This window comes from Triturus cristatus, chromosome 5_2, assembly GCF_964204655.1.
Source record: "Triturus cristatus chromosome 5_2, aTriCri1.1, whole genome shotgun sequence".
Classification (NCBI taxonomy): domain Eukaryota; kingdom Metazoa; phylum Chordata; class Amphibia; order Caudata; family Salamandridae; genus Triturus; species Triturus cristatus.
The window spans coordinates 970,191,499-970,214,070 of record NC_140588.1 but is presented as its reverse complement, the minus strand read 5'-3'; the positions used below and the strand labels follow the sequence as shown (position 1 = coordinate 970,214,070).

Here is a 22,572-nt window from a genome sequence, read left to right as displayed (position 1 = left end):
ACTTTGATGGTGACACTTTAAGTCCTCCATCGGCCAGATGATTCAGTAAGGCTATAGTGTCCATTACACAAGCTTCATGAGTCTTCGACGCCACAAGAAGGTCGTCGATGTATTGTACTAACACTGAATTCTCGGGCATTTCTAGGCTTTCTAAGGACTTTTTCAATATCTGATTAAATATTGAGGGGCTTTCTGTATACCCTTGTGGAATTCGGCACCAAGCCAAAATACGTTCTCCAAAACGAAACGCAAAAATGTGTTGGCTGTCATGGCGCAATGGAATGGAAAAGAAGGCATGGCATAAGTCAATCACAGTATACCATTCTGCATCATGGGGAATCGGATACAAAATTACAGATGGATTTGGTACAATGGGACAACATGACACAACGATTTTGTTTATTTTTCTCAAATCTTGCACTATCCTGAACTTTCCATTAGGCATTTTCAGTCCCATAATTGGGGAATTACATGGACTACTCATTATTTCTCTCAAAATGCCTTGTTTTATCATTTTCTCAATTATAGGAGTAGCTTCTTCAATTATCTCAGTTGTCAATTTATATTGAGGGACATTTGGATAGCATATTCCTTCCTTCACTGTTATTTTTACTGGGTCCACATTTCTCATTAGTCCCACATCTTCTCCCGTAAAATCCCAGACTTCTGCTTTTACAGTCTGTTTCAATTCTTTAGGTAATTCATCAGGGTTAAATACAGCATAGGCTTCAGTAACCTCAGTTTCCCTGTTTGCCATAGTCATTTTATACAACAAACAAATGATGGACGGAATGCTGACAATGCATATATTCTCCCCCAGTCAAGAGATCTGGGTTAAATCCATCGTTCTTTTGCCCACTACGCCACCCCAGTTTAGACATGGCCATATGCAAATCAGTCTTGACCCTGTGCCTCATGGGAACAGTCCAGCCCGAACTGCCAAGCCATGTCTTCCCTGGACCGGAATCAAGCATCCTAGGACCGGTTTCTGGCTATCAGCCGTCATCAGCCAGGATAGCTTTACTCCAGTGGCGTAGTGAGCACGGGTCCCACGTCTGGGAATACCCATCCCACTTAGGGCGAAAAGCGTTACAACAAACAAATGATGGACGGAATGCTGACAATGCAGACATTCTCCCCCAGTCAAGAGATCTGGGTTAAATCCATCGTTCTTTTGCCCACTACACCACCCCAGTTTAGACATGGCCATATGCAAATCAGTCTTGACCCTGTGCCTCATGGGAACAGTCCAGCCCGAACTGCCAAGCCATGTCTTCCCTGGACCGGAATCAAGCATCCTAGGACCGGTTTCTGGCTATCAGCCGTCATCAGCCAGGATAGCTTGACTCCAGTGGTGTAGTGAGCACGGGTCCCACGTCTGGGAATACCCATCCCACTTAGGGCGAAAAGCGTTACAACAAACAAATGATGGACGGAATGCTGACAATGCATACATTCTCCCCCAGTCAAGAGATCTGGGTTAAATCCATCGTTCTTTTGCCCACTACGCCACCCCAGTTTAGACATGGCCATATGCAAATCAGTCTTGACCCTGTGCCTCATGGGAACAGTCCAGCCCGAACTGCCAAGCCATGTCTTCCCTGGACCGGAATCAAGCATCCTAGGACCGGTTTCTGGCTATCAGCCGTCATCAGCCAGGATAGCTTTACTCCAATGGCGTAGTGAGCACGGGTCCCACGTCTGGGAATACCCATCCCACTTAGGGCCCTGATGAAGGGCACCAGTTGCCCGAAATTCATTGGGCTATTAATAAAATCACTGTCTTGGACGAATTTGCGTTTATCGTATTCTTGGGATAGAGGTCCGGAGGGCCCAACTTGAATACAAGAAACATGAAAATTGGCATACCTCTCTGCGTGTGGATAATTGATAACAAGAGTGGGATTGAGAAAAACGGTTAAATATTGGATGACTTGGATTACTGGGATTAATTTGGAAAAAAAAAAAATATATAGCCACAAAGGCGTCTCAGCTGTGCAATTGGTAGGGGCGTAAATGACGCCCCAGCTTTTGTCTCATTATGTACCCTGGTGTCAATTGGGCATGGCACACAACCAATTTGCACGCATTCTGATCAGAAATTGGACACATTTGGATGAATCCTTAAGATGGTGTGCATCCTACCTCTATTATTGAATTGATGACGGCTGATAGCCAGAAACCGGTCCTAGGATGCTTGATTCCGGTCCAGGGAAGACATGGCTTGGCAGTTCGGGCTGGACTGTTCCCATGAGGCACAGGGTCAAGACTGATTTGCATATGGCCATGTCTAAACTGGGGTGGCGTAGTGGGCAAAAGAACGATGGATTTAACCCAGATCTCTTGACTGGGGGAGAATGTATGCATTGTCAGCATTCCGTCCATCATTTGTTTGTTGTAACGCTTTTCGCCCTAAGTGGGATGGGTATTCCCAGACGTGGGACCCGTGCTCACTACGCCACTGGAGTCAAGCTATCCTGGCTGATGACGGCTGATAGCCAGAAACCGGTCCTAGGATGCTTGATTCCGGTCCAGGGAAGACATGGCTTGGCAGTTCGGGCTGGACTGTTCCCATGAGGCACAGGGTCAAGACTGATTTGCATATGGCCATGTCTAAACTGGGGTGGTGTAGTGGGCAAAAGAACGATGGATTTAACCCAGATCTCTTGACTGGGGGAGAATGTATGCATTGTCAGCATTCCGTCCATCATTTGTTTGTTGTAACGCTTTTCGCCCTAAGTGGGATGGGTATTCCCAGACGTGGGACCCGTGCTCACTACGCCACTGGAGTCAAGCTATCCTGGCTGATGACGGCTGATAGCCAGAAACCGGTCCTAGGATGCTTGATTCCGGTCCAGGGAAGACATGGCTTGGTAGTTCGGGCTGGACTGTTCCCATGAGGCACAGGGTCAAGACTGATTTGCATATGGCCATGTCTAAACTGGGGTGGTGTAGTGGGCAAAAGAACGATGGATTTAACCCAGATCTCTTGACTGGGGGAGAATGTCTGCATTGTCAGCATTCCGTCCATCATTTGTTTGTTGTAACGCTTTTCGCCCTAAGTGGGATGGGTATTCCCAGACGTGGGACCCGTGCTCACTACACCACTGGAGTCAAGCTATCCTGGCTGATGACGGCTGATAGCCAGAAACCGGTCCTAGGATGCTTGATTCCGGTCCAGGGAAGACATGGCTTGGCAGTTCGGGCTGGACTGTTCCCATGAGGCACAGGGTCAAGACTGATTTGCATATGGCCATGTCTAAACTGGGGTGGTGTAGTGGGCAAAAGAACAATGGATTTAACCCAGATCTCTTGACTGGGGGAGAATGTCTGCATTGTCAGCATTCCGTCCATCATTTGTTTGTTGTAACGCTTTTCGCCCTAAGTGGGATGGGTATTCCCAGACGTGGGACCCGTGCTCACTACGCCACTGGAGTAAAGCTATCCTGGCTGATGACGGCTGATAGCCAGAAACCGGTCCTAGGATGCTTGATTCCGGTCCAGGGAAGACATGGCTTGGCAGTTCGGGCTGGACTGTTCCCATGAGGCACAGGGTCAAGACTGATTTGCATATGGCCATGTCTAAACTGGGGTGGTGTAGTGGGCAAAAGAACGATGGATTTAACCCAGATCTCTTGACTGGGGGAGAATGTATGCATTGTCAGCATTCCGTCCATCATTTGTTTGTTGTAACGCTTTTCGCCCTAAGTGGGATGGGTATTCCCAGACGTGGGACCCGTGCTCCCTACGCCACTGGAGTCAAGCTATCCTGGCTGATGACGGCTGATAGCCAGAAACCGGTCCTAGGATGCTTGATTCCGGTCCAGGGAAGACATGGCTTGGCAGTTCGGGCTGGACTGTTCCCATGAGGCACAGGGTCAAGACTGATTTGCATATGGCCATGTCTAAACTGGGGTGGTGTAATGGGCAAAAGAACGATGGATTTAACCCAGATCTCTTGACTGGGGGAGAATGTATGCATTGTCAGCATTTCGTCCATCATTTGTTTGTTGTAACGATAGTCATTTTATACAGCACGTCTTCATCAGGGGTCTCAAATGCTATACCATCAGGGGTACAGAAAATAGTGTAATTCATTTTGCACAGCAAATCCCTACCTAACAAATTCACAGGACTTGTATCGCACACAACAAAGCGGTGCATTTCAGAGAATTTCCCTATGCTAACTTTCACTGGTTCTGTAAAATAAGTTTTAATCTGTCTGTTGGATACACCAACTACTTGGATTGTTTCATCCGAGAGAGGAAGATTCTTAACATCAGCTGACCTAACAGTTGATCGAGTATCACCAATATCTACTAGGAAAGTAATATTCTCATTATTTATTTTTCAGTCCACAAATGGGCCTGTCTGGTCTACTTCTAGAGTTGCGCCAAGTACGCACTCTACTTCCTCCCCTCGGCACCGTCAATAACCTTCTTCTGACTCGCTCTCATCGCGTTGTAGCCAATACTGCGAAACAGCGCTAGCGCGCGGCAGCTTAGTTACCTGTTCTTCTTTGTAGAATCCTGTCTCATTACTGTATTTCTGTGAATTTTTATTTGTGGAAAAGGCGGTTTTGGCACCTGATTCTGTTGGGTAACAACCTGCTGCTGTCGCTGCGGTTGACCACTCACCTCATTCTGCACCTGTGGACTCAATGATGTATTTTCATTATTAGTACTTGGGGGAATTTACACTCGGATTTCCAATGCCCTACTCTTCCGCAATTATGACATGGGAATTTCTTTTTAGCTTCTTCTATATTAAAATTTCCCTTACCTTTCCCAGGAATTAATTTTGGTCTGGGTCCTGTATTATTCGCTTGTTCCACTAACTGAGCTTCCTGTCTTTCTGCCACCTTTACTTGTGCCCACATAGCTTTCTCTTTTGATTTACGCTGTTTGGCTTCAATCTCATCACTAAAATATTTTGCATGTCTCAATACTTCATCTACTTTCTTGTTTTGCCAATCTACAGTATGTTGCTTGATCATTTCACTAATTTCTGGATGTAAACCATATACAAATCTGTATACAAAATGGCTCAAATGCTTTTCACTCAAATTTTCATCACCACTGAACTGTTTAAAGGCCAAGATTAATCTCTCGTAATATGCATGTACTGACTCCTTACTTTCCTGATGAGTTCTGTCAATTTTCACCCAATCAGTTTCTTTGGGAGTTACTTTATTTTTCAGAAAGGCAATAACCTGTTCATATTTCTTCATAACTTCAGGGTCAGGGGCTCCTGTCTTTGGATCCCTAGAGTATTCCTGTGTAGGCCAATTTAGCATAAGCTTGCACACTGTCCATAAATTTGCTGGTACTATTATGTCAAATAGACTGTTTAGATCAATACATAATACTTTAGATAATTTCACAAATCTGTCCACTTGCCTATACCACTCGACAGGCTTTTCGCGTAGTCGAGGGAAATCATTGGTAAATGACAAAATATCTTGCCTAGTCCATGGAACATGTACATATCCTCCTCCTGGAATTTCTCTCATGGGGCATTCTGTTACTACTTTTTCTTTTTCTCTTACAGGGAAAGCTGCAAAAGTTTTATCTGAGGCATCATCTCGTTTTCGATACCACCTGCTTCTCCATTTATCCACATCTCCCCATTTTCTCAACAAGATAATTATTTCCTTAATCTGACTTATTCGTCCTGTGGTATTCAAATTTTCAATATCTTTTTCAGTAAAATCTATTCGATATGGTGTTTGCAGAGCCTTTACCTTTTCAATATCTATACCCATTTCATTTGCTACTTCTTCTAATCTTTCATGCAGATTTTTTGCTCTCCAAGTTATACTTTTACACAGAAATAGTAACTCCTCGTCCTGATAAGTTTTTAACTTTTCTGTGGGGATAGTTCCTACTATTAATTCTTCCAGAACCATTTGTAGCTTAGCCACATCTATTGATTGGGATTCTTTGTCTTTTCTCTGCAAGTTTCTTAACCATTCGCTTAATTCTTCCGAAGTAGGACCCACTGGTTTCTCAACATTACTTCGTTCTAAGTCTTTTTGAGTCTCTAATACTGATTCCATTGTCATTGTATGTCTTTCTGCTATATTTGGACTTAATATCAGGTTTTTTTTAAACATTTGGCTCGATCGTACTCATTGTTTGTTTCCATGGATTTTTATCTATGCTTTGCTTTGGCCTCTCCGTCTGTTTATTACTGTTATAAGGAACCGTTAAACAATGTTCACTATCTTTCTGTTTATCAAAAATAGGCATAACAGGGCATATAGTCACTGGAACTGTCACAGCTTCTAAATTTTTAGTCAATTCTCTTATCTTTTCAGTTAATTCTAAAGTTGTTTTTGCTAATTCTGTTGAATTTTCACCACTCACTTTATCATCTGATTTTCTCTCTATTTCTCTGATACTGGTTCAGTTTTAATGATTCGCAAAGTTTCTCTCATTGGGGCACTTGGTGTCAACATTTCAGATTCTGGTTGATACGGGGGTGGATTTTTATAGAACATGTCATCAAGAACATCATCCTCCGATTCATGCACTCCATACCCTCCTGATTCTATATTATGTCTCTTTTCCGTACATTTTCTACCTCCAACTTCTTCAGCATTTCTTACAGGAAATAAACCTTCAGTCATACTTGCATTCCGCCACCTCCTCATTCTGTCATCATGATTTTCATGCCCATATCTACCAAACATGTATCTATATCTTCCGCCACTCCTCTGTCTTTCTCTGTCATGCATCTCATCTTCCCATTCTGTCAGTGCTTCAAACTGTGTTGGTCTAGGTCTTGGTTCTAGAGTCATAATTTTCTCTCGCAAATTTCTCAAAACTGCAAATTACACGAACCATGCTCTGGAAATGCCAAAACTACGTCATTCTTTGTATATTTTACCCAATTGTCTAACCAAATACAAGTATGATATCTGTATTTCGCAACCATAAAAGATGCGGGTGTTTTCGGTGGGGGAAGTAACTGTCCTTCCCTAGTCACAATCGGTTTGTCCTTTTTAAACAAGTTCTTAATTTTCCCAAACCAGTACTTCTTCTCCTTTTCTGGTGGATCGTAATACATCATTTTGTCTTTCGTGTATCGCTAGTTTTTCTCTTTCGACTGTTCTGTTGTTCTAACCAATCATAGCGCGACTCACACTAATGCACCAATCCGGAGCGTCTATGTCACTTCTGCGATTTCCCAATCCCAGGGCGTCTCACACTTACACACCAATCAGCAACGTCTACGTCACCCTGTAATTCTCCACTCCTAGCGCGGCATACACTAGTGCAGCACTCAAGGGCGTCTACGTTTCTCACTGACTAGCCAATCCCAGCATGGTTTTTCTGACATCTGCTTTTCTCGCTGTCGCAGCTCTTGCTCCTGCTGACCCCTCCTTTACAAAATGTTATCGGTAACTTTTCTTACGTTCTTTTTACTTTACAAATCTGTTAGAAACGACATAAAAACGCCACCATTGTCTGCTTCGCTAACCAAAGAATAGTTAATGACCTTTTTCACAAGAATTCCGTCTTTCCCGAGAGCAGCGCTTACCTCTGCCCTACTACGGATTCGTTACTTCCGTTAATAAAGTAGCACATCCCTCTACCTTACCCTTCTAGCAAGCATTAGCTAACTGTTTTTCCAGAATTAAGACACCTAGTTGGAGACCCAATGCTCCTGAGAAATAAAACCAGAGTTTCACAATTAACCTGAATGCTATTTCATTCACGCACTTTCATACGGAAAATGTAGTTCATTCACACAGAATTCTGTCTTTCCCGAGAACAGCGAACAGTCTGTCCTACTACAGAATCATGACACTCGTTAACAAAGTAGCACTTCCCTCTACTTTATCCTTCTAACAAGCTTAGGGAACACCTATTACCTTTCCAGTGATAAGCGTTATCAGAGCTCCTTCTGGACTCCTGGTACCCAAGACCAAAATTTCACAGGTGACCTTCGCTACAATACACTTCTTTCATACAAGAGATATTTCTAATGGCAACACACGACGATGTCACCGAATCGAACCCAGACAATGCGTCGTGCAACTCCAATCGTTACACGTTTTCCCTGTGTACCTACAGGGCAACAACAATTCCATCTTTCCCGAGAACAGCGCTTACCTCTGCTCTACTACGGAACCGTTACAAACTCCCGACTTCCTACATCCCACAAGCCATGCAAACAACATAAAACCTGACGCGACTCAACATAGAGTGTTAATACATAAACCAATACTAATCAATAATCAATAAGCAATTTACAAGCAATAATCACCAAACCAAAACAATAAAAACCATCATCTTGCTACCAGAAAAACTGTTGCAGCGCGGAAACCTGGGTAACGGGGAACAGGACAAGACCCGTACCAAATATCCTCCCTTCGTCACAGACCAGATATCACATTAACACTTTCACTCATGCAGTCATTGGTGGGGCCCATAACACCTACATTCACACATCATTTAACACTGGTCTGCACTGACAGGAGAGATGAGTGATTCATGCGCTGACATGAAAGGAATACCTTATAACCTATAGGAAGAAAAGTTATATTACATATCTATACACTAACTGGCACATGCATCAACAAAGACTTTTGCGATTCCTTAATTGCGATTTTTAAGGAATCGCAATTAAGGAATTGCAAAAGCCTATGCATGTAGGAATCGCTATAAAAATAGCGATTCCTACAAATTCCTTAATTGCGACTCGCAAATTGTGAGTCGCAATTAAGGAATGCCGTCCCATTCATTCCTATGGGCCTCCAGGCCCATAGGAATGAATTGGAGATTGCATGAGCAATTTGCGAGTACCAGTAGGTACTCGCAAATTGCTCATGCAATTTCAAGGGTGCAAGGGTGTCAAAATGACACCCTATTGCACCCCTGAAATTGATCTGTGCACATATGTTGCACACACACATGCTCTAAGGGCATGTGTGTGCGCAACATGAAACTTTGAAAAATGCACAAAAGTGCATTTTTCAAAGTTTTTGCAAATTACCATGAAGTTCAACCTCATGGTAATTTGCTCCCCCTATTAGCGAAATCGCTAATTTTTTAACTTTAATGCATTGCATTTAAGGAATCTCAATTTGGGATTCCTTAAATGCAATTGCAATTTAAGGAATCGCAATTAAGAGATTCCTTAAATTGCGATTTTTGCATTTGGGATGATGCATTCCAAATGCAAAAATACCGTTCGCAAAGGGGCAGATTCTGAGAATCTGCCCGTTTGCGACCGGTTTTTACTTTGATGCATGTGCCTGTAATATCCTTACACCTACAGATCTCAATCCTAAACATCAAGGTACTCCTCCCACGTGATCAATGGATCATTTAGTTGGATTAGTTGATGGTGATTTAGAACCAGCTAAAACACATTTAAGATTTTGATCTTCCCTCCTTCAATAAATCACAAATGTATTTCTTTGTTAATCAATATTTGTTTATCTATTTATCGCAAAGAGTTAAGTTTACATCTAGTAAGTCCATTAATTTTTATGTAAATCACAGAACACCATATTTACCTAATCTGGCTATCGGGCGTCCTCTAAGTCATCAAATTAGCTGTCAATCAGTCGGAATTCAAATTTCTTTATGCAGCACGCTACAGTCCCAAGAATGGGCAAGGACCAGAGACGTGCAAGCATCTATCAGTGCCCATAAATTTTATAAAGTTCGCAGTTCATCAGGAAAATGGGCAGCATTCAGACTGTCAAAGATTCAGGAATGCAGCAGTCACCCTAGATAGTAACGTCGCGTAGCGTCACCGTCGTCTTCGTCAGCAAAAGGAAAAGGGGAAGTATGCGTCATCTCTCTCTATTCTACCATCATTTTTATAATAAAAGTAAAGTCAAGATGTAACAATTTACAAAGTTTGGGCTTTCTTGATTGGTCGGTTGGGATCGTCCGGTGAGGTTTAGCACAGTTCAAGAGGTTATGTCATGGTTTTAGATTTTTCCGGTTTCTTATAAAAGTTCATTGTGTGGGTACTTGTCCGACTTCCCACCGTGGCCTTGTTCGGGCACAGTATGACAAGGGTCATGATGAGGCCACAGGAACAAACTGATGCGCAGTCGCACTTCGCCCAAAACCTCGTGGAATGGTGGCCATCACGTCGTGTCACATTGGTGGCCATTTTGTTTTTAGGCCCAAAGGACAACTTAAGCGAAAACAAACACAAAAAGTAATTAATACATAGAAATAATGAATAAAATGTTAACCCCTTACTAATCCCTCTATGTGCTTGTAATTATCTAGCGTATAGCGACATTTAAATAGTTCATATTCACCCATTTGATGTCATCTGGAGCAACATAACGAAAACGTCATAAAAGCAACATATATCATGCAGTATTCTATTTACTACATATACTACTGTTAAGATGCGTACATATTTTAGTTATAGAAGTTAATTAGCCATGCGAAATGCAAATCCCACGTATATTTCATATATTAGTAATGTTGATTAAAAACAAGCAAACTTATTTAATAATATTACAATGAATAGATTATTTAATTAGTTTATTCATGCAGAATAGGGGGGGTATACAAAACTTTGTTCTACCCGCTCCATCAGTTCAATCGTCTTTCTTTGTTCTTCGGCACCATGTCCATAGACCTCTTTGCTTCCTGTGTCAATTCTCATCTCCCTTCATTCTTCAGTTGTAGACCAGACTCATTAGCACTGGCAATGGATGTGTTTCTGCAATGATAGCCCCAGTCCCTTGTTTATTCCTTCCCTCCATTCCTTTGAATTGGCGAAGTCCTTGTTCAAGCCCGCAGACAGCAGTTATCCCTTGCCCTTGTTCTGATCACCCCCAATTGGCAATCTTAACAGTGGTATCTAACGCTGCTAGAACTGTCATCGGACCTGCTGGTGTGGATTCTCCTATTTCCCGTTTTACTTCTCAACCCTCAGGGCCTTCGTCGCAGTCTCATTCCAGAGGGCTCCCTTTCCCTCATTGTGTGGATGATTTCGGGTCTTCCTGGAGAACCCCAGGAATTTCGGAGGAGGTTGTCCAGTTCATTCAACAATCCTGGGCTCCCAGCACAGCTAAAGTATGTCAGCTTGGTCAGTCTGGTGTAGCTGGTGTGTGGGCAGGAATTCAAATCCCTTTTCAGCAAATGTGACCTAAGTGGTTAATTTCTTAGCCTCTTTGGCTTCAGCAGGAAAAGCCTATCGCACCATTAACACTTACAGATTGGCAATCTCTGCTGAGCATGTCAGAGTGGATGGAAGACCTATAGGTTAGCACCCGCTGGTTTGTCACCTATTAAAGGGAGTACGTTTTGCTAAACCACCCATTCCCAAGTCTAATGTCATGTGGGATGTTAATTTGGAATTGCGTTTGTTTAGTTCCTGGCCTGACAATGCTGATTTATCTCTCAAACATTTATCTGCAAAGTTGACTATGTTTCTCTGTTTAGTGTATATCAAACGTGTATCTTCTTTCTGTTATTCTTCAATAGGAGTTTATTTTCAAATTAATAGTTATTGTTTTACTCGATGTCCTATTGTATACACTATTGTGCTGTAATGTACTTGTTCTTTTTCAGGGTTTCTGGGTAATTAAGTTTTTAATTGGCTGCTATATTAATTAAAGCAAGACAAGAAAGCATAATACTCACCTCTGTGTCTTTAATAAAATCCAGCCTGTCACACACAAAGACTGGGAAAATCTCAATTTGTACCAATGTTTGAATCGACTGAGCACTGAATAATGTCTTTTTAGGTTTGTTAAAGACAGCTCTTGCTGTCTGCCAAAGCTTATGACAGTTGCAAAAACAACAATTGATGGACAGAATGCAGAACAATGTCATACATTCACCCCAGTACAGAGATCTGGGCCTAAATCCATCGTTTTCTTGCTCACCATGCCATTCCAGTTTGAACCCAGCCATATGCAAATCAGTCTTGACCCTGTGCCTCATGGGAACAGACCAGCCCGAACTGCCAAGCCAGGTCCTCCCTGGACTGGAAACAAGCATTCTAGGACCGGTTTTGGGCTTTCAGCCCTCGTCAGCCAGGATAGCTTGATTCCAGAGGCATGGAGAGCACGGGACTCACGTCTGAGCATACCCTTCCCACTCGGGGTGACAAATGCAAAAACAACAATTGATGGACAGAATGCAGAACAATGTCATACATTCACCCCAGTACTGAGATCTGGGCCTAAATCCATCGTTTTTTTGCTCACCATGCCATTCCAGTTTGAACCCAGCCATATGCAAATCAGTCTTGACCCACAGGGTCCAGGGAAGACATGGCTTGGCAGTTCGGGCTGGACTGTTCCCATGAGGCACAGGGTCAAGACTGATTTGCATATGGCCATGTCTAAACTGGGGTGGCGTGGTGGGCAAAAGAACGATGGATTTAACCCAGATCTCTTGACTGGGGGAGAATGTCTGCATTGTCAGCATTCCGTCCATCATTTGTTTGTTGTAACGCTTTTCGCCCTAAGTGGGATGGTTATTCCCAGACGTGGGACCCGTGCTCACTACGCCACTGGAGTCAAGCTATCCTGGCTGATGACGGCTGATATCCAGAAACCGGTCCTAGGATGCTTGATTCCGGGCCAGGGAAGACATGGCTTGGCAGTTCGGGCTGGACTGTTCCCATGAGGCACAGGGTCAAGACTGATTTGCATATGGCCATGTCTAAACTGGGGTGGCGTAGTGGGCAAAAGAACGATGGATTTAACCCAGATCTCTTGACTGGGGGAGAATGTCTGCATTGTCAGCATTCCGTCCATCATTTGTTTGTTGTAACGCTTTTCGCCCTAAGTGGGATGGGTATTCCCAGACGTGGGACCCATGCTCACTACGCCACTGGAGTCAACCTATCCTGGCTGATGACGGCTGATAGCCAGAAACCGGTCCTAGGATGCTTGATTACGGTCCAGGGAAGACATGGCTTGGCAGTTCGGGCTGGACTGTTCCCATGAGGCAAAGGGTCAAGACTGATTTGCATATGGCCATGTCTAAACTGGGGTGGCGTAGTGGGAAAAAGAACGATGGATTTAACCCAGATCTCTTGACTGGGGGAGAATGTCTGCATTGTCAGCATTCCGTCCATCATTTGTTTGTTGTAACGCTTTTCGCCCTAAGTGGGATGGGTATTCCCAGACGTGGGACCCGTGCTCACTACGCCACTGGAGTCAAGCTATCCTGGCTGATGACGGCTGATAGCCAGAAACCGGTCCTAGGATGCTTGATTCCGGTCCAGGGAAGACATGGCTTGGCAGTTCGGGCTGGACTGTTCCCATGAGGCACAGGGTCAAGACTGATTTGCATATGGCCATGTCTAAACTGGGGTGGCGTAGTGGGCAAAAGAACGATGGATTTAACCCAGATCTCTTGACTGGGGGAGAATGTCTGCATTGTCAGCATTCCGTCCATCATTTGTTTGTTGTAAAGCTTATGACAGTAGCACGAAAAAATACAGACAAGGAGGGCTTTAAATCGGCCTGCCTCAGCAGCATTGCTTATTTTAGATGTCTTTCCCATTTTGGATCCGCCCACAAATGACTGCTCAGATTTACATGGTATGGTCATGGATGACAAGTCAGTCCGTCATCCGAATCACACCAGTTGTGCACTGCAGATGATTGGGCCACACATGATGTACTCCAGCTAGCGGGGACCCCCCACCCTGCTGCTCCTGTGCTTCAGGGAGGCAGGCTCGTGGCAGTCGTGCTTCAGTGAGGCATAGAAAAAAACTGAAAATAACCTCCACAAGAGCAAGTTTATGCTGGCACTTTTTACTCCCTCACAATCCAGTTACACCCCTCACAGCAGCTGTCAGTCTACCCTCCCACCCTGCAGTGTTCCATCATGAAACTTGCAATGGAGGCGTCCAATAGAAGGTTACCTTTTTGGCAGCAGAAGTGCTTGCATGGGACTGCACACATCCTGACTCTGGGGACCTGGTCTCTGTTGTGTTCACATGTTTGACTACAACTGCTGCATGTGCGTATGTTTTCTGTGTACGCCTTTCTGTCCATGCCCTAAAGGAAGGCCGGGCCCATTGGCCATTGCAAAGCTGGAATGCACCTGCCATGGAGCGCAAATGCTGGCGAAAAATTGCAAAGGCACCAGTGTAATCCAGAATAATTATTGCAATCTATGTAATCCAGACCCTAAGTGTACTAGAAAATATATAGATCGAAACATTCCGTGAGTTTCCGCCTGTGCAAATCTGACATCCATCAATCCACAAACAGCAAAGTATAAAGAACTGTAAGAACAGTGACATCCAACTGTTGTCGCCACCATACCTGGACAAACTTTACAGCATTTGCCTTCTCTCTTTTGTGGGTATTTGCAAGGGTACTCCTCTGGACAGTTTATTTTCTTACACTCTTGCTTGGTAAAATTGCACGTACAGAGGACACACTCCACAACTCCAAATGCGCGGAGATTCGGATGCCACGATTCGCCGTGGGAATAAGTCTTTCCGTTGGATACGCAGACTGCAAAAAACATAAGTAACAGACTTAGCAAGGGAGTCTGTAGCATTTATGTCAATTTCCTGTCAAATGCCATCAGGTGATTATAGACATCTATCAGAAAGAGTTTAGGAGCATACAAACCTGAATAAAAAGGTGAATAATTTCATGCTCACCTGTACATAGTTACCATGGCATTCAGTGAGATCCAGTTCTCAATGACTATGCATTTTGATAACACATAACATGCGTAGGAACTGTAAACCGATTGCAAATACAACCTATTCTCTTCTAGTCTATTCTGTTCGTAAAACTTTCTATAATAATAAATAGTGTTTGTTTCTCTTCTATTTTTCTATTTTAATCTATTCCCGTCTATCCCGTTCTACTCTATCCTACTCTTTTGCAATATTTTATTTATTAGGCATGGGGTTTGACAGAGCAGCTGTCAAACAGACCCTTTGCTTCCAATATACATCGAGTGGGCTTTGGATGCGCCCCATTCATCCATGGTTTCTTTGGCCAGCTTCTTTCAGTCATTGGTTTGAGACTTTGACAGTCACATCAGGACTCATTCCAATGCAGTATTCACCTCTCACCTAATGCTATTGGCTGCTTGGGTATATACTTCTGCCTCCAGTCGTATGCTTGCAATGAGCAGCAAGTGGTACTACTCTATGCTTCTTCTGGCTTTGTTGTGCTTGCACTGCATGCCTCAGCACATTAAAGCCAGTCTTGTTGGCTTTGCCAATGCATATGCTCTTTTCTAGTCTAATATATTCTATCAATTCAATTCAATGTCTTTATTCAGCAAATAAAAACTGCCATAAAAGTGCAAACAAATGAAAGCAATTCAAGTAATGTAATTCATAAAACGATAAAACATCCTTTAAGATGTCATCACATAACAATCATATACCCTTGAAAGAATCTAGCACAAAACATTTCCTTAGGTGGATAGCTTTGAAAATAAAAAAAGGGCAACACTAAAACACACAAATTGACCGTTTAGTGCAAGCAGAAATTTCAGTGCATCATTATAGTTTCTAGTATTCTGCAAACAATAAGGAATTTCGAATATTGACATTACAGTTCCTTATAAAACTTACAAAATAAAATAAAGTGCTGTGTGCTTTGTTTACTCATTCTATCTCAGGGACAGGGTGTTTTGTCAGGGGTATAAGCATTGATCTTCAGAAACGCAACCAATTGGTGCACCATTCTAAATCTTGTTAGGATATACCGGTGTTGGCTGTTTTTAACACACTTCAAATAGTCCGAACACCCCTCCCGTCCCTCCAAGGATATGTGCATAGCAACCATCGTCTTCTTTGACTCTATATGAAGTCTCGCTTCAGACCTCTACAGACTGAAAGTAGCTTTAATGTGACTCTTAGTTAATGCTGATATATGTGTTGGCTCCTCCCCACTGTCAAATGGAACACATACTTAATTGTGGAAACTATATAGGCCAGCCATGGATTGCGAAACGCATAATCCAATTCTCAAGTAGAATCAGTTTGGTAAAGCTAGTTTCTTCTTTCATCCAGATGGAGAGCCAGAGCAACAATGGTTTCATTAAAAGAAGATCCTCCAGATAAAACAACCCCACCTCTTTATGCACAATTAGGGATGGGGCTGATGCAGGCAAACACAGCAGCCGTTTAAAAATGTGTTTTCTTCGATTTAAAGAGATTTGCTAGTAGTGTACACCAAAGACCAACCCCAAATGTAGCAGCAGGTAAGTCTTTAGCCGTGTAATTCATAATTGTTTCTTTAACAGGGGGCTGACCCAGTTTAGATGAAAAATGTAATATCCCCTCACAATTCCTGCTCATTTTCAGTTTAGCATTTGCTATTGGTTGTGCCCATCTGCCATTACTCGTAAACAAAATGTTGATCTGTTGATTAGGGAGCCTTCGATACAGAAGGGCCTACATTTATTTGTTTTTTCCCGCATATAATTGTAAAAGCCTTTGATTGGTTGATTATCATTTTTTGGATGCAGTATACTCCCTGGAGACTACCATCAATTTCTGCAATCCATTGGGGGTCCTAGATATTAATACGGCATTATCAGCATATAACAACACTGGAATAGGGTGCCCTGTATGAGGGGTACTGCCACAGCTTAAAAATAGATGCCTCTCGCGACGTGTAGTGGGCGCGCTGCTGGCGCGCCGAAGGCGCGCCTAAGGCAAGCCTGTCTGCGCCCATCTGCGCCCGTCTGCGCCCGTCCGCGGCCGGACGGCGCCTGGGGACAGAACCCCTGTCCATGACCATATAGCTTACACCCGTAAAACCCTCCTGGCCCTCCGGTCTAGCCCCAATCCTCATTGTTCACTCCTTCTCCCAGACACAACCCCTTCTAGCTGCTCCTGTTGTGGGTTTAACCTCCCATTATACCCCCATCAGAGATCCTTCTGCCATAAGTTTAACTTACCATCAACTACGACCAATAGGAGAAACGAACCTCACACTCAGTTTACTTTTCTTAGCTTAAATTGCCGCTCACTCCCAAAACATAAGGGAGACATTCTTGATATTCTTACCGACTCTCAACCTGATGCCTTCTTTCTGACAGAGACCTGGCTCAATGAGAGTTCCGGACCCGATATTGCCTAGGCACTTCCCCCTAACTATTCGTATCGCGGGAAGAGTCGCACTGATAGAACTGGTGGTGGTATAGCAATAATTGATAAAACTGACTACACATGTAAATGGGAAGGACTGTGAAGCCGGGCTGTTCAAACTTCTGCTATCACCCAACTTCACTCTCTCTGGGGCCCTTATCTATCGCCCCCCTGCCTGCTGGACCATGGGCAGCAGCATTCCCTGACCTCATTGCCCCCCTATTATTAAAGGCCACCAATTTTATGATTTTAGGTGACCTGAATCTACACTTTAATGAAGCATCCTGCACTACGAGCTCCATTCTCTCAGCTGATCTAGCTGCTATGAATGTTCTTCTCCACAATTCAGGCCCCACACATAAGGCAGGACACCTATTGGACCCAATTTTCTCCAACCTTACTACCATTTCTTGCAAACAAGCCATTCCTATTCCCTGGTCGGATCACTTTCCTGTTGAATTTAAAATTACACATAAACAGTGCCTGAAGCATTCTGCCTCTCTCGCCAATCCCAGAAACAGCAGAAACTGGAAAAATATAGATATTAGTACTTTGATCCTAACTCTGCACAACACTGTGCCTATGATCCCTAGTTTTAAAGACGATAGGGTCATCCACAATTGGCTTTCCTCTGCCATTGATGAATGCCTTCCTTTGTCCAATAAAAAGAATAAACAGGGCCACCATCGACCCCCGGCTCCATGGTTCTCAGAAAAACTTAAAACAGAAAAAACGAAATGTAAAAACTTAGAAAGAAAAAACTATGAGCCAGAAATAAAATCATCTTACAAACTAGCTCTCCGCAACTATCACCTAATGTGCAATACTGCTCGGGCTGAATACACCAACCATATTATTCTACAGTCACAAAACTGCCCCAAGGTGTTGTTTGGAGTGGTAAAGGAGCTCTTGGGTGACACTTGTCAACCCAAGCCCCCAGGCCTTAACTCTAAACAATGTAATGATTTGGCGACTTTTTTCGTGGATAAAATCGATAACATCTACTCCGAATTCCACAATCACCCTAATGTCATTTCAAAACCTCAATCCAATTACTCCACATCACCTCATACCTCACAGGAAATAGCCCAAGTAAATAGCAACAATTTGCTTAAGGAATGGTCTCCCCTGGACATTCTTTCCTTCCGTAATATTCTTACAAGCATTAAGTCTGGTTCCCCGCAGGACCCTATGCCCCCTACTGTACTTCAAAAACTAGATCTCCCCCATACTCCTCTCTATCATGCAGCTCCTAAATATATCACTTCAGGAAGTTTGTGTTCCTGCAGCCTGGAAGCATGCAATGGTCCTCCCCTTACTAAAAAAAGCCAACTCCGACCCTGAGATTCTCTCTAATTTTCGCCCTATTTCCCTGCTTCCCATCTTCTCTAAGTTGGAAAAGCACGTCAATCTCCAATTGACCAAGTTTGCTGAAGCTGAAAATATTTTACATCCTTCTCAATCGGGTTTTCGACCTTACTGGGTGTGACCAAAAATATTCGTTAAAGTAATCGACAAAGGAGAAACGGTAGCACTTATCCTGCTGGATTTAAGAGCAGCATTTGATACCGTTTCCCACTCCTCGCTCTTAAAAATCCTCAACACTAAGGGCATCGGCGGTAAGGCACTCATGTGGCTGTCTAGCTTTCTATCTAATAGGACTTTGCAGGTTTTCTCCTCTACGGCTCATTCCCAGACTTGGATATCTTCGTACGGAGTCCCCCAGGGCTCCATTCTCAGCCCATTGCTTTTCAACATATATGTCTGTCCTTTGGCCACGATAGCAGAACAAGCAGGCCTGATGACACCCAGCTTATCATCTCGCTCTCCCCTAAGGAAACCTCAAAGTCACCCTCTCTTCAATCAGGGTTATTTAAGATAGCCGACTGGATGCAAGCAAATAAACTTAAGCTAAATGGAGGAAAAACCGAATTCCTCATCTTTGGTAATAAAAAATCGCTCTGGGGCTCCCAACATTGGCCCTCTGAGATGGGTGACCTCCCCCTCCCATCTCAATCAGCACGCAACCTCGGCATCGTCATTGACGATCAACTGACAATGAAGCAGCAGGTGAATAAAGTAGCTTCAACTTGCTTTGCTATTTTAAAGTGGCTTCGGAAAATCCTGTGGATGCTTCCAGCTGCCACCCAAAGAACTGTCGTCCAGGCTCTGGTGATTTCCAGACTGGACTACGGAAATGTGCTCTATCTGGGTGCCGGCAAGGAAGTGCTCCGCAGACTTCAGGTGGTCCAGAATTCCGCTGCTAGACTGCTCTGCCAACTTCCCAGAATGTCCCCCACTTCTGGTGCACTCCGTGAACTCCATTGGCTGAGAATTGACAATCGCACCAAATTTAAAGCCCTCTGTTACATGTATAGAATAAACAGGGCTCAGCCCCCCCACTATCTTAGCACCCTGGTCCAACATTATCAACCTTCACGCTCACTTCGATCCTCAAATCAATTAAAATTCCAGGTGCCTAGAATCAAACGAGCCAGAATGGGGGGACGATTGTTTGCCTTTTTAGCTTCCTCCCTCTGGAACTCCCTTCCTATTCACCTACGTCATGAAAAGCAGTACCTTCAATTTCGCAACGACTTAAAGACATGGCTCTTTAATCAGTAAACTCCAGTGGCCCTGCCTCTTGTCCTGCATTGTCCCCAGGTGTGCCATACAAATCTAATTTAATAATAATAATAATAATAATAATACATCAGCCTGATCCCTGTCTAATACCCTTACCTACACTAAAATCAGGTGTGCATTTGCCTCGTGGACCATAGCAGACCTTGCTCGATAGATTCTCATAAAGGCGAGCCAAGAAACAAATAATCGTCGTGGGAGCACCTAAGCTAGTCAGAGTTGACCATAAGATAGAATGATTAGCTAGGTCAAGCGCACTGCTAAGATCTATGAAACAGAGGTATAGAGGCCCGACTTAGCCCTGGTATAGTTCCCTAATAACAGATCTAAATTGACGCATTGTTCCATTGTTCCCAGTCCCCTCCCAGATTGAGCTGGGGAAAGAATAGAATTTTCCAAAGCCCGTTCCTCCAACCTCTAAAGCAAAACCCTGTTCATCAATTTTTCCTGGAGGAAAATGGGGCAGTAGCATTCATGATCTGATTTGTCACTTTTTTTAAAATGGGGATGATTATTGACACAGACCAGTACTGGGGAATTATACTTTCGACAGCTACGTTGATAACTCTAGTTAAAACAAGTCCCCATAGTTCTTTAGATGCCTTAAAAACATCTACCGGGACGCCATTTGCTCCTGGGGCCCTTCCACTAGCACTAGAATTTATAGCACAAATAACTTCATCAATAGAGATGTTAAGTTGGATTGGATGCCAATTAAGGGTTCCGCCTGTCCCCATTTCTCTGCCCATGATTAGAGTATAATTAAAAATGTTGGAAAAATGTTCCGCCCATTCATCGCAGGCTACAGAGGAATACATTTCTTGGATCTTATCAGATTTCAGGAAGGGGTCCTTAATTGTATTTCAAAACAGCTTACTATCCTTTGGCTCGGCAGCTCGACTCAAATTGGACCATGTCTCTTCTTGTAAAGACCTTTTCCCGTCTGCAATTGCCTGCTTGTAGTTACTGCGGAGAGTCTTGATTAGCACAGTATCTCTGGGTATCTCTCTCAACTGATGAGCAGTCCGAGTACATCGTGGATCGAACCATCCCCCACACCTGCCGGGTTTCAAAATCTTACACAAACCACGAGAGAATAAGAAAGGGGGAGGAGTGGGAATAAATTTTAAGGAACAAATTGAACTTCACCACTCTCTTCCTAGATGAGTTAACAGACCCCGAACTAATGGGTTTCTATCTGAAAGTGGCAAAAGGCATTTCCTTATCTGGAATCCTCTGTTACTGACCTCCTGGCCCTTTGAGTTCTTATTTACAACCACTCAAAGAGATAATTTCAAATATAGACCTTTTCCCACTCTTACTTTTTTATACTGGCCGGTTTTAAATGAAGGTTGTAGGGAGAACTATCTTTTCCTTTTAAGGAAATACAAGGTTCCTGTGAAATTCTGGTACTCCGACAGTTAGTTAACGGCCCCACTCACCAATGTGGTCACACCTTAGACCTCTTGTTTTCTTCAGAAGGACTAACCACAATTGACAAAATCTTTCCCATGTGCTGGACTGTCCTTGCACTTGTCACCTTCCGCATTAATCAGAAAGATCTAAAATTCCCATCCTTTAGCTTAGCCAGAATGAGGAAAGGAACAGCCTGGCACAAACTAAAAAGACCAAAAATAGGCAATATTCTTCATCAGCCCATAATGATTTATCCCAGAAACACAGTAGATGACAACTAAGAAACTCTAGAAGGAAAAATTCTAAAAACTTTAGACAAAGTAATACCATAGAAAAGCATGAAAATGCAACGTAGGCCCCTAGTTCCATGGTACAATACAGTATTAAAAACATCTTAACAAACGGTAAGGTACTGATAAGGAAGTGGCACTGGTCCTACTGAGGAGGCCAAAAAAACGCTTAAAGACCACACATAATTAATATAAGTGAGAAGTCTGCAAAGCAAAAGTCAATTTTTATGCAAATGCTATTCTGGAAGCTCCAAACTGCGCAAAAAAGATTTTCGTTACTATGCGTGAGCTATCTAATCCTGAGTGCTTACAACAAGAGATAAGATCCTCACAAGCACTATGTGTCAATCTTGCAGACGTCTTTGAGAACAAGTTTATAAAGACCCTCTATGATATTGGAAGTTCTCACCACCTGAATGATCCCAGTCCCAGAGACACTCACTCAGGAGTGTCCTATGCACATTTGTCTTTTCAGCATCGGAGGCACATGACTTGATAAGTAGCCTACCAGCCATGTGAACAAGCTAACACTCTTTGACCCTATAACTAGGGAAGGTTTTCGGACTATAGCTATGTCTACTACCTCTGGCTCCTCTTACCACAAAGAGTCTGGAAAGATATGGCAGACAAGCTATTTCCTCCATTACTACAGATTTGCAAACAATCACTAAAATCAGGCCTGGTCCCCCAGGCTTGGAAAAACTGTAGTCACTCCCCTTCTAGAAAAGCCCTCGGCAGACCCTTTGGTCTTTAGTAGCTATAGGCCAATATCCCTCCTGCCCTTCCCAGTAAAAATCCTTGAACACTATGTCAAAAAGCATCAGGAAGACAACAACCTCCTGGACGAGGAACAATTTGGATTCCAACCCAGTCATGGGACAGAGTCTGCTCTGCTGCTAGCTAGGGACGAACCTCTGATGATGTTGGACAACAGCAAGTCATCGTTTTTGATACTTTTTGATCTATTAGCCACTTTTGATACAGTTAACCACAAAACACTGCTGATGAGACTGGCTACTAATCTGTGATAAAGCACTGAATTGGCTGCAGTCTTATCTGTCGGAGTTCTGCTAATTGGTTTCTCTGCCACCATATTGTTCTGACTTCAAAACTAACAAACATGGTGTGCCACAGGACT

General features: G+C 43.4%; 1 protein-coding gene across 5 annotated transcripts in view; it reads right to left on the bottom strand.

Moving 5' to 3' along the window:
• The window catches only part of CHRDL1 (chordin like 1), a 641,585-nt gene that overhangs the window by 28,894 nt on the left and 590,119 nt on the right, over window positions 1-22,572 (bottom strand). For all 5 annotated transcript variants that reach the window (XM_085608178.1, XM_085608181.1, XM_085608180.1 and 2 more), the window contains one exon: window positions 14,282-14,476. In XM_085608178.1, coding sequence (XP_085464304.1) covers window positions 14,282-14,476 — 195 coding nt within the window. The remainder of the gene's footprint in view (window positions 1-14,281; window positions 14,477-22,572) is intronic.